Genomic DNA, 12,681 nt, shown 5'->3' with positions numbered 1-12,681 from the left:
TATAGGTTATACACAGCCATACAAAAGAGGTGTATGTCTCCGCTTTTCGGTACGATATGCTGCGTAGCTATTTGTCGCCAGATGGGTCTCCTAAGCACTATCTAAGCGAGAATAAGAGTTTTTTTATGCGCAAACGTAAGCGTATAAGCATGTAAAAAAAACCACGGCTAATATCGGAAAATCACGATTAGAGCTTTGTTGTCTTCATTAGCTCCTGGTGCAATTGATTATAGTTTAACACCAGTTGCAAATTCAGTATCTTCGCTGTAATCTGTGCATCTGCAAGCGCGAATGCTTTATTATTTAATTAAAAAATGGGACACATTCAACGCAACCTCTCGGCAAATGCAAACGCAAGAACAAAAACAGTTTACTCGCCATCTTTTCCAATTTCCTTTGATATCTTTGCCAAATATTACTTTTTCTCGTACTATTCATGTAATGTTCATGTTATAAAGCTCGGGATAATCACTTATTAAAATAATTAACCGTTCCTCGTTTATTTGCAGTTTGGAAGTATCTTTTGCTGCGTGGCGATTCAGATCTAGCGACAGCAGCACTGCGTGACACTTCCCTACGCGGCTTATTTGCCTTGTTAATCAATTATGAAGAGCTGGCTGGGTCGAGCAGTGCTGCTGAAGCTTAATATGAAGTGTCCCATTATCATATATGCGTAAAATCTTTTGCAGAGAAGTGCACTGCTGTGTAGAGCAGCCTAATGTGGCCTCACCTTTGCCCCACAGGCACAAATGAAAAGAATATTTTGCCACCAAAACAGTGATCGAAATAATCGATACGTCGACCATACTTCATCTCTAATTGACACCGCTTGAATATATTGTTTATATTGTAACATTTCGAAGATGGATTGTCTGAAAGAACCGAATTCAGTGTGTATGCAAATACTTGTAGTAAGTAGTAACAATATAAGTTTTTTTTTCATTCTAGATGCAAAATGGTACGAAAATCCGATATAGCGTCCAGTTGGAAAAAAATACAAAAACGAAAAGACGGATTAGTTTTAGTGGCAAGAAATCTGTTAGGTAAGTATTAATTAAGTGAAGGATAATTATTTGTCTATTGATATCGGCGATTGAAACTTTAAATTAAACCGCCCTGAGATAGGGTAAAAGTGTAGAACAGAGGTCGCTGCTGAATACGCGTCCACAAATATCGCGTGAGGTGTCTGCTGGCGAGGTTTATAATTAGTTACAAAAGAGGACTGCCAATACGCATCCAATAATATCGCGTATAGGCTGTATATTCCACTACTGTACCATTAACGATTCCGAGTAAAATATTAAAATTTGTTTAATGAAATTTGGTGTAGAAATTAGTGTACGGTTTCTTTCATCTTTAAGGATCACTCATAACATCAAAATTGTTTCAGGTAATTGTTCACTATAGCTCACAACTGCCAAAATCCGAAAATATTAACAATCACGTTTTGTCCCTATTTATTTTTCCAAGCCAATTTTGGAATCGGTCAGTTTTGCGCAAATAAAATTCAAATAAGACGAACTGGCCCAGTACAATTTATTGCAAAATAGCAACCTTTAACTGTTATTTTTATAGGGCGCACCATGCCAAGAAAGATCTCGAAGTACTGCTAAATTGATTGATTTAATATTTTGGCAGCAATTCGTCCCTATTACTTTTTCCATCACTGTACATTAACATTGACAGTAGAAGACGAACACTTCGCTTCCCAAGGCAGTCGGTTCTATGTACCGGAGCGACTCGGGATTTTTCCCGACCAAGGACTGTCATCTCAGTGTGACCCCATTTAATTTGTTTCGTCCCTCCCACCATTTGTCATCCTCCCAGCAGGTCCTTGCAGCAGGACTGCTACATATTCTCTTACTCCGGGAAGGTATCGAACCCAATCCGGGTCCGTCTCCTGACCCCGGTCCTGAGAAATGGTTTTGCTGCATTTGCCAGAAAAGAATCTTTTTAGGACGGTCATACTCTGTTCAGTGTGTCTCGTGCAAGGGATAGTTGCATCGGACAGGTTGTTCTTGGCTTGATCCCAAAACCCGACGTCCACGTAACTTTTATAAATATTTTGTGGCTCCTTGCTGCTCACGCCCTAGGTCGTCCCGTAGTCTACGCCTAAGCGCCCACCACTACCTTCCAGCAGCCTCGCTGCTCAGCAAGCCACAACAAGTACCCGCTGCTGCTCGCGCCCCACGGCGCCAACAACTCAAACAGCTGATACCACTCATAACTACTGCCTTCGTAGTAGAGCTAGTAGCAATGCTGAGCATCAGCCCCTTCCCCCGTCTTCTCCCCCCCCCCCCCCCCTCTTTTCTGGCAGCAATCGTGCAGGTCAGGGAAACAGACTCTTAGTCCCTACCTCCGTTTGCACCGTCTGCCAGCACAGAATATATAGGTTTGCGACATCCGCTCAATGCAGCTCCTGCCTTGGGTGGTGCCACTTTCTTAGATGTTCTGGTCTCCGCGACGGCAACCCCTCGACGGGTTTCATCGCGCCATGTTGCCAGGTCGCAAACCCAAATCATCCGGGTACCCCAATGCTTGCCCACGGGCGCCCAGTCCCAAGGCCACAACAGCAATTGCGTCCTGGCCTTCCACAACCTAGGCGTAGTCACCCGTCACTTACCCCTAGAGTGGCGGCGTCACCCCTCATGCACTTCAGAATTCTGCAGTTAAACTGTAATGGACTAACTGGGAAGATTACGGAGATAGTCGATTTCATGAAGCGGCACAACATCCGCATTGCTGCGATTCAAGAGACTAAACTCACAGCAAGATCTGCATTACAGACCTGCTCTGGGTATAATGTCCACAGGAAAGACCGCGAGAGCGGAAATGGAGGCGGCTCGCGTTTATTATACACCACTCTGTGCAATATTATATATTTGATCCTGGCATCGACCGCAGGGACAATGTCTTAGAACGTCAAGGCCTATCTGTTCGGTCAGGCGATGCAAATCTAGAAATCATCAACATCTACATCCCTCCTGTCACCTGTTGCCCCAGTGGATACCGCCCTAATATCGAGGCCTTACTGGCAACAATCGCATTATCTTAGGCGATTTCAATGCCCATCACGACCTATGGCATTCAAACTTGTGGGCGGACAGTAGGGGTGAGATGTTGGCGGATCAAATAGGAGAAACGACGTTCTGCACAATAAACGGAGACGCCCCCCCACGTATGGTAGGAAGCTGTCATAGCTCGCCAGATATCTCAATCGTGAGCGCAGAACTCGTAAACTGCGTCAACTGGCAGCCGATGGTAACATTGGCATCCGACCACCTGCCCATACTTATTTCGTTCGAGCGTATCGCCGACTTCATCGTCACCGAAAAACGCACTTTCATAAACTTCAAAAAAGGAAAGTGGGAAGAATATAAATCTGCAACAGACAGCAGCTTTGCTGCCCTCCCTATCCCGACTGATGCCCGCCAAGGGGAGCGTGCCTTCCGTAAGGTCATTGAATCCGCCTCGGCACATTTCATTCCCGCCGGGAGAATTCCCGAAATCCGGCCCCACTTCCCGCGGAGGCCGCGAGCTTAGCGAGGGAACGCGACCTTATAAGACAGCTTGATCCAGGCGACCCTCAAATAAGGGATATAAAACAACGCATCAGATTGCTTGTGGACGAACACAAGCGGGCGAAATGGGAAGAGCACCTAAGAGGTTGTAACCTCTCTACCGGTGTAGGTAAACTTTGGTCCACCGTAAAGTCCCTATCGAATCCGACTAAGCACAAAGACAAAGTTTCCATCGCCTTTGGCGATAAGGTGCTGTCGGATGCGAAAGAATTCGCGAGCGCTTTCTGCCGACAATATATAATGCATCCTACGGTTGACAAAGATAGACGGAGAGCCAATAGACACGCACATAAAGACAAATTCAGCGCGTCACCAATCACCATCACCGCTAGAGAGGTTGAGGACGCCATTGGTCGCGCTAAACCATCCAAATCAGGGGGCCCAGACGGCATAGCCATGCCGATGCTTAAAAACCTAGGGAAAGAGGGTTTCAAATATTTAGCGCATGTCTTCAACCTGTCTCTTTCCACCTTTGTCATACCCGAGAAATGGAAAATGGCCAAGGTGGTCCCGCTACTAAAGCCTGGGAAACCAGCTAACATAGGTGAGTCATATCGTCCGATATCTCTCCTATCGCCAGTGGCAAAGACGCTTGAAGCCATTTTGCTCCCTTATTTCCTAGCACATTTGCAGCTAGCCCCTCATCAGCATGGCTTCCGAAAACTCCATAGCACTACCTCCGCCCTAAATGTCATTGGCACCCAGATAAATTGCGGTTTGAATCAATACCCCCACCATAGAACAGTACCCGTAGCGCTAGACCTATCAAAAGCCTTTGATACGGTCAACCATGGCTCGTTACTGCAAGACCTGGAAGGGTCTACCCTTCCCCCATGTCATAAAAGGTGGACCGCAAATTATCTGGGTGGTCGGCAGGCATCGGTGCAATTCAGAAACGAAACATCAAAACCAAGGAGAATTAAACAAGGGGTGCCACAGGGTGGTGTCCAATCCCCACTTTTGTTTAATTTCTACATATCCAAGCTACCTTCACCGCCGGAAGGAGTCACAATCGTTTCCTACACCGATGACTGCACAAAAATGGCCACAGGCCCAGGCCCAGAGATCGATGAGCTATGCAATAAAATAAACGGCTATCTCCCTGATCTCTCCAGTTTTTTCGCCTCGCGAAACCTGGCATTGTCACCGACTAAATCTTCCGCGACCTTATTTACAACATGGACGCCCCAAATGTCGACCATATTGAACATCCACGTCGATGGCACTACGCTACCGACTGTCCTACACTTCAAAATCTTGGGTGTGACGTTTGATCAGGATCTACATTTTGGTGCGCACGCAACCGCAATTGTTCCGAGAATTCAGAGCCGTAATAAAATCCTCAAATCCCTTGCTGGCAGTACCTGGGGAAAAGATAAAGAAATGCTCATGACCACATACAAAGCAATTAGCCAGCCGATTACGTGCTACGCGTCACCCATATGGTCGCCAAGTCTAAAAACTACACACTGGAAGAAACTACAGGCCTGCCAAAATACTGCTCTCAGAATCGCCACGGGCTGTCTTCTTATGTCCCCAGAACACCATCTGCATAATGAGGCGAGAATACTCCCCATCAGGGAGAGAAATGAGATGCTGACCAAACAGTTTCTGTTGAATACCCAGAAACCTGGGCATCCCAACAGACATCTGATTGACGAACCAGCACCGCCTAGGGGCCTAAGGAGTCATCTCCGTAAGCATTTTGAGGAAATACGGCACCTGAGAACCCAGCCGTATGAAGCGAAAAAACACAAGCAGGTCCTTGGTGAACTCCATAGACAGGCGTCGGACCTTTATGTCGTGAATTGCCCGGTGAATCCAGTACTTGAAGAAAAATATCCAGAACTCGCAAAAGAGAACGCATACTCCCCAGGGAAACGCGTGTCACTCTTGCTCAACTTCGTTCTGGATACTGTAACAGGTTAAACTCTTACCTATCCAGAATCAACCCCGACATACAAAATGTATGCCCCGCTTGCAATGTGTCCCCACATGACACCAACCATCTCTTTAATTGTAATGTGGAACCAACGCCTCTAACACCCCTTTCCTTATGGTCCACCCCTGTTGAAACGGCAAGTTTCCCTGGACTCCCGTTAGAGGATATTGATGACAATTTGTGATCGGTCGCGGCTATTAGGTGGGGCGAGCATTGCTACAACAACAACAACAAGACGAACACTTGATATTGCCCATGAATATGAAGTTTAAAAAAGTTAAGAATGTAAGAATACCAGCTAATTCAGAGGTAATAGCGCTGATAGAAATTGCTATAGAAGAAGATTGTGTAGAATTAGGTAAAGAACTTAGACAAGGGGTTTTTGTAGCTAACACATTAATTCCAGCGGATGGGAACAAACTCGTAAAATTGCTAAGTACTATACTATATTGTAGAATTTAATGGACGAACCCATGTTTTAAAAGGTGAAAGAAAAAATAAAATTTGACAATTTATTTTAAAATATGTAGAGAAATTCATCTAGATGGAGAATAATTTTTTAGCAGAAAATAGCAACAGCAGCAGATAAATCGCCAGTATATAAAAAATTATAGGTTGCCAAATGCAATTACCAGGCGACTAATAAGCAGGTTCAAGATTTGCTTGACGATATTATTGAGCCATGTTGTTGTTGTTGTTGTAGCAATGCTCGCCCCACCTAATAGCCGCGACCGATCACAAATTGTCATCAATATCCTCTAACGGGAGTCCAAGGAAACTTGCCGTTTCAACAGGGGTGGACCATAAGGAAAGGGGTGTTAGAGGCGTTGGTTCCACATTACAATTAAAGAGATGGTTGGTGTCATGTGGGGACACATTGCAAGCAGGGCATACATTTTGTATGTCGGGGTTGATGCTGGATAGGTAAGAGTTTAACCTGTTACAGTATCCAGAACGAAGTTGAGCAAGAGTGACACGCGTTTCCCTGGGGAGTATGCGTTCCTCTTCTGCGAGTTCTGGATATTTTTCTTCAAGTACTGGATTCACCGGGCAATTCCCGACATAAAGGTCCGACGCCTGTCTATGGAGTTCACCAAGGACCTGCTTGTGTTTTTCCGCTTCGTACGGCTGGGTTCTCAGGTGCCGTATTTCCTCAAAATGCTTACGGAGATGACTCCTTAGGCCCCTAGGCGGTGCTGGTTCGTCAATCAGATGTCTATTGGGATGCCCAGGTTTCTGGGTATTCAACAGAAACTGTTTGGTGAGCATCTCATTTCTCTCCCTGATGGGGAGTATTCTCTCTTATTGAGCCATCATTATTGATTGTGCAAAAGAAGAGCTCTAGGGAATTGAAAAAGTGGAGATTAGTAGTAAACTTTAGGTCACTTAACAAAAAAAAATTGTGGAGGACAAATTTCCTCTAAAAAGATTAGATTTATTTGAGAAGCTTGGAAGAGCAATTGTTTTCCACACTAGATATAACAAGTTCTTTTCACCAGATTCCACCACTACTTCAAAGCAAATTTGCAGCTAGCCTGCCATCAGCATGGCTTCAGAAAACTCCATAGCACCACTACCGCGCTAAATGCCATCAGAACCCAGATAAATTGCGGTTTAAATCAAAACCCCCACCATAGAACAGTACTCGTTGCGCTAGACCTATCAAAAGTTTTTGATACGGTCAACCATGGCACGTTACTGCAAGACCTGGTGCAATTTAGAAATGAAACATCAAAACCAAGAAGATTTAAACAGGGGGTGCCACAGGCGCTTCCAAGGTCATCGGTTCTATGTGCCGGGGCGACTCGGGATTTTTCCCGACTAAGGACTGCCATTTCAGTGTAACCCCATTTAATTTATTACGTCCCTCCCACAAATTGTCATCCTTCCAGCAGCTCCTTGCAGCGGGACAATTCCATATTCTCTTGCTCCGGGAAGGTATCGAACCCAATCCGGGTCCGTCTCCTGACCCCGGTCCTGAGAAATGGTTTTGCTGCATCTGTTATGAGTGGTACCTACGCTTCACAAGGCAGTCGGTTCTACATATGTACCGGAGCGACTCGGGATTTTTCCCGACCAAGGACTGTCATTTCAGTGTAACCCCATTTAATTTGTTGCGCCCCTCCCACAAGTTGTCATCCTCCCAGCAGCCCCTTGCAGCAGGACTGCTCCATATTCTCTTACTCCGGGAAGGCATCGAATCCAATCCGGGTCCGTCTCCTGACCCCGGTCCTGAGAAATGGTTTTGCTGCATCTTTAGGAAAGGGATGGTTGCATCGGACAGGTTGTTCTGGGCTTGATCCCAAAACCCGACGACCACGTAACTTTTATAAATCTTTTGTGCTCCTTGCTTTTCACGCCCAAGGGCGTCCCATAGTCTACGCCTAAGCGCCCCCACTACCTTCCAGCAGCCCCGCTGCTCAGCAAGCCACAACAAGTACCCGCTGCTGCTCGCGCCCCACGGCGCCAACAACTCAAACAGCTGCTACCACTCATAACTACTACCTTCGTCGTAGAGTCGGTAGCAATGCTGAGCATCAGCCCCTGCCCCCGTCTCCCCCCCCCCCCCCCCCCCCCCCCCCCTCTTTTCCGGCAGCAATCGTGTAGGTCAGGGAAACAGACTCTTAGTCCCCACCTCCGTTTGCACCGCTTGCCAGCACAGAATATTTATGTTTGCGAAATCCGCCCAATGCAGCTCCTGCCTTTGGTGGTGCCACTTTCCTAGATGTTCTGGTCTCCGCGACGGCAACCCCCCGACGGGTTTCATCGCGCCATGTTGCCAGGTCGCAAACCCAAATCATCCGGGTACCCCAATGCTAGCCCAAGGACGCCCAGTCCCAGGGCCACAACAGTAATTGCGTCCTGGCCTTCCACAACCCAGGCGTAGTCACCCGCCACTTACCCCCAGAGTGGCGGCGTCTCCCCTTATGCACTTCAGAATTCTGCAGTTAAACTGTAATGGACTAACTGGGAAGATTACGGAGATAGTCGATTTCATGAAGCGGCACAACATCCACATTGCTGCGATTCAAGAGACTAAACTCACAGCAAGATCTGCATTGCAGACCTGCTCTGGGTATAATGTCCACAGGAAAGATCGCGAGAGCGGAAATGGAGGCGACCTCGCGTTTATCATACACCACTCTGTGCAATATTATATATTATTTATTTATATTTAATAAAATACAAATACAAATACAAATCCTGACATCGACCGCATGGACAATGTCTTAGAACGTCAAGGCCTATCTGTCCCGTCAGGCGATGCAAACCTAGAAATCATCAACATCTACATCCCTCCTGCCACCTGTTGCCCCAGTGGATACCTTCCTTACTCACTGGCAACAATCGCATTATCTTAGGCGATTTCAAAGCCCATCACGATCTATGGCACTCAAACTTGCGGGCGGACAGTAGGGGTGAGATGTTGGCGGACCAAATAGAAGAAACGACGTTCTGCACAATAAACGAAGACGCCCCCACACGTATGGTAGGAAGCTGTCACAGCTCGCCAGATATCTCAATCCGACCACTTGCCCATACTTATTTCGCTCGAGCGTACCGCCGACTTCATCGTCACTGAAAAACGCACTTTCATAAACTTCAAAAAAGGAAAGTGGGAAGAATATAAATCCTTTACAGACAACCGCTTTGCTGCCCTCCCTATCCCGACTGATGCCCGCCAAGGGGAGCGTGCCTTCCGTAAGGTCATTGAATCCGCCTCGGCACGTTTCATTCCCGCCGGGCGAATTCCCGAAATTCGGCCCCACTTCCCGGCGGAGGCCGCAAACTTAGCGAGAGAACGTGACCTTATAAGACAGCTTGATCCAGGCGACCCCCAAATAAGGGATATAAACCAACGCATCAGATTGCTTGTGGATGAACACAAGCGGGCGAAATAGGAGGAGCACCTAACCTCTCTACCGGTGTGGGTAAGCTTTGGTCCACCGTAAAGTCCCTATCGAATCCGACTAAGCACAAAGACAAAGTTTCCATCGCCTTTGGCGACAAAGTGCTGTCGGATGCGAAAAAATGCGCGAGCGCTTTCTGCCGACAATATATAATTCCACCCTACGGTCGACAAAGATAGACGGAGAGCCAATAGACGCGCACATAAACACAAACTCAGCGCGTCAACAATCACCTTCAGTGCTGCCATTAGCACTCAATAAATTGCGGTTTAAATCAATACCCCCACCATAGAACAGTGCTCGTAGCGCTAGACCTATCAAAAGCGTTTGATACGGTCAACCATGGCTCGTTACTGCAAGACCTGGAAGGGTCTACCCTTCCCCCGTGTCTTAAAAGGTGGACCGCAAATTATCTGGGTGGTCGGCAGGCATCGGTGCAATTTAGAAACGAAACATCAAAACCAAGGAGAATTAAACAAGGGGTGCCACAGGGTGGTGCCCTATCCCCACTTTTGTTTAATCTCTACTTATCTAAGCTACCTTCACCACCGGAAGGAGTCACAATCGTTTCCTACGCCAATGACTGCACAATAATGGCCACAGGCCCAGGCCCAAAGATCGATGCGCTATGCAATAAAGTAAACGGCTACCTCCCTGATCTCTCCAGTTTTTTCGCCTCGCGAAACCTGGCATTATCACCGACTAAATCTTCCGCGACCTTATTTACAACATGGACGTCCCAAATGTCGACCATTTTGAACATCCACGTCGATGGCACTATGCTGCCGACTGTCCTACACCCCAAAATCTTGGGTGTGACGTTTGATCAGGATCTACAGTTTGGTGAGCACGCAGCCGCAATTGTTGCGAGAATTCAGAGCCGTAACAAAATCCTCAAATCCCTCGCTGGCAGTACCTGGGGAAAAGATAGAGAAACGCTCATGTCTACATACAAAGCAATTAGCCAGCCGATTACGTGCTACGCGTCACCCATATGGTCGCCAAGCCTAAAAATTACCCACTGGAAGAAGCTACAGGCCTGCCAAAATACTGCTCTCAGAATCGCCACGGGCTGTCTTCTTATGTCCCCAGAACACCATCTGCATAATGAGGCGAGAATACTCCCCATGAGGGAGAGAAATGAGATGCTAACCAAACAGTTCCTGTTGAATACCCAGAAACCTGGGCATCCCAACAGACATCTAATTGATGAACCAGCACCGCCTAGGGGCATAAGGAGTCATCTCCAAAAGCATTTTGAGGAAATACGGCACCTGAGAACCCAACCGTATGAAGAGAAACAAGTAAGAACGGGACTGTCTTCGGCTGTGCCGAAGACTTCATACCTTTCATGAATGGGGCTGAACAATAATCTTATCCCGTTCGTAATCTCCGAATAATCGGATGTATAAAATAAGAAATATATAGTGAACAGATCTGCATACCTTAACGATTTTTAAGATAAATATAAAATAAACAAGTAAGAACGGGACTGTCTTCGGCTGTGCCGAAGAATTCATACCTTTCATGAATGGGGCTGAACAATAATCTTATCCCGTTCGTAATCTCCGAATAATCGCATGTATAAGATAAGAAATATATAGTGAACAGATCTACATACCTTAACGATTTTTAAGATAAATATAAAATAAAAAACAGGTAGGTACTTTGTGTGAGGATGCAAAGTTTCAAGTTTTTTGTGGTCTGCGTGTAAAAACTATGACTACGAATCACGTATTTCAAAAATATATGACGTAAACGTAACTATTTGATGAAATTTGATGAATTTTGAAGCTTCTAGCCGTAAAAAGGGGGCAAAATAAGAGTTTATATGGGGTATATAATATATATACCACCGATCTCTATGATTTTTTCAGACAACAATATATGCTATATACGTAAGCATATGGTGAAATTTGAAGCGTCTAGCTGTTAAAAAGGGGCAGAAATTGCGCAAAGTTCTTATCTGATCAATCGGTTGTATGAGATATATACTATATATACCACCGATCTCAATGATTTTTTCAGACAACAATATATGCTATACACGTAAGCATTTGGTGAAATTTGAAGCTTCTAGCTGTTAAAATGGGGAAGAAATTGCGCAAAGTTTCTTATCTGAACAATCGGTTGTATGAGATATATACTATTTATACCACCGGTATCTATGATTTTCTCAGACAACAATATGTGCTATACACGTAAGCATTTGGTGAAATTTGATCATATCTAAACGATTTTTAAGATAAATATAAAATAAAAAATAGGTAGGTAATCTGTGTGAGGATGCAAAGCTTCACGTTTTTTGTGGTCTGCATGTAAAAACTATGACTACGAATCACGTATTTCAAAAATATATGACGTAAACGTAACTATTTGATGAAATTTGATGAATTTTGAAGCTTCTAGCCGTAAAAAAGGGGCAAAAACGACAGTTTATATGAAGTATATAATATATATACCACCGATCTCTATGATTTTTTCAGACAACAATATATGCTATATACGTAAGCATTTTGTGAAATTTGAAGCTTCTAGCTGTTAAAACTGGGCAGAAATTGCGCAAAGTTTCTTATCTGAACAATCGGTTGTATGAGATATATACTATATATACAACCGATCTCTATGATTTTTTCAGACAACAATATATGCTATAAACGTAAGCAATCGGTGAAATTTGAAGCTTATAGCTGTCAAAATGGGGTAGAAATTGCGAAAAGTTTCTTATCTGAACAATCGGTTGTATGAGATATATACTATATATACAACCGATCTCTATGATTTTTTCAGACAACAATATATGCTATAAACGTAAGCAATCGGTGAAATTTGAAGCTTATAGCTGTCAAAATGGGGTAGAAATTGCGAAAAGTTTCTTATCTGAACAATCGGTTGTATGAGATATATACTATATATACAACCGATCTCTATGATTTTTTCAGACAACAATATATGCTATATACGTAAGCAATCGGTGAAATTTGAAGCTTCTAGCTGTTAAAATGGGGCTAAAATATGTGAAAATATATATATATACTATATATACCACCATATATAAACTATATATACCACCGATCTTTATGATTTTTTCAGACAACAATATATGCTATATACGTAAGCATTCGTTGAAATTTGAAGCCTCTAGCTCTTAAAATAGGGCAGTAATTACGAAAAGTTCCTTATCTGAACAATCGGTTGTATGGGATATATACTATATATACGACCGATCTCATCAATTTTTTCAGGC

The 12,681-nt window shown here is 44.7% G+C and overlaps 1 protein-coding gene across 3 annotated transcripts in view; it reads left to right on the top strand.

Moving 5' to 3' along the window:
* Positions 1–750: 750 nt before the first annotated feature.
* Positions 751–12,681, top strand: part of LOC137236902 (uncharacterized) — an 844,598-nt gene continuing 832,667 nt past the window's right edge. For 2 of the 3 annotated variants that reach the window (XM_067759991.1, XM_067759992.1), the window contains exons 1-2: positions 751–890; positions 949–1,043. In XM_067759991.1, coding sequence (XP_067616092.1) covers positions 864–890; positions 949–1,043 — 122 coding nt within the window. In that variant the 5' untranslated portion in view covers positions 751–863. The remainder of the gene's footprint in view (positions 891–948; positions 1,044–12,681) is intronic. The other variant, XM_067759990.1, reaches the window with a different exon arrangement.

This window comes from Eurosta solidaginis, chromosome 1 (genome assembly GCF_040869045.1).
Source record: "Eurosta solidaginis isolate ZX-2024a chromosome 1, ASM4086904v1, whole genome shotgun sequence".
Classification (NCBI taxonomy): domain Eukaryota; kingdom Metazoa; phylum Arthropoda; class Insecta; order Diptera; family Tephritidae; genus Eurosta; species Eurosta solidaginis.
Note: the sequence above shows the minus strand (reverse complement) of the source record. Positions and strands in the feature narration are given on the sequence as shown.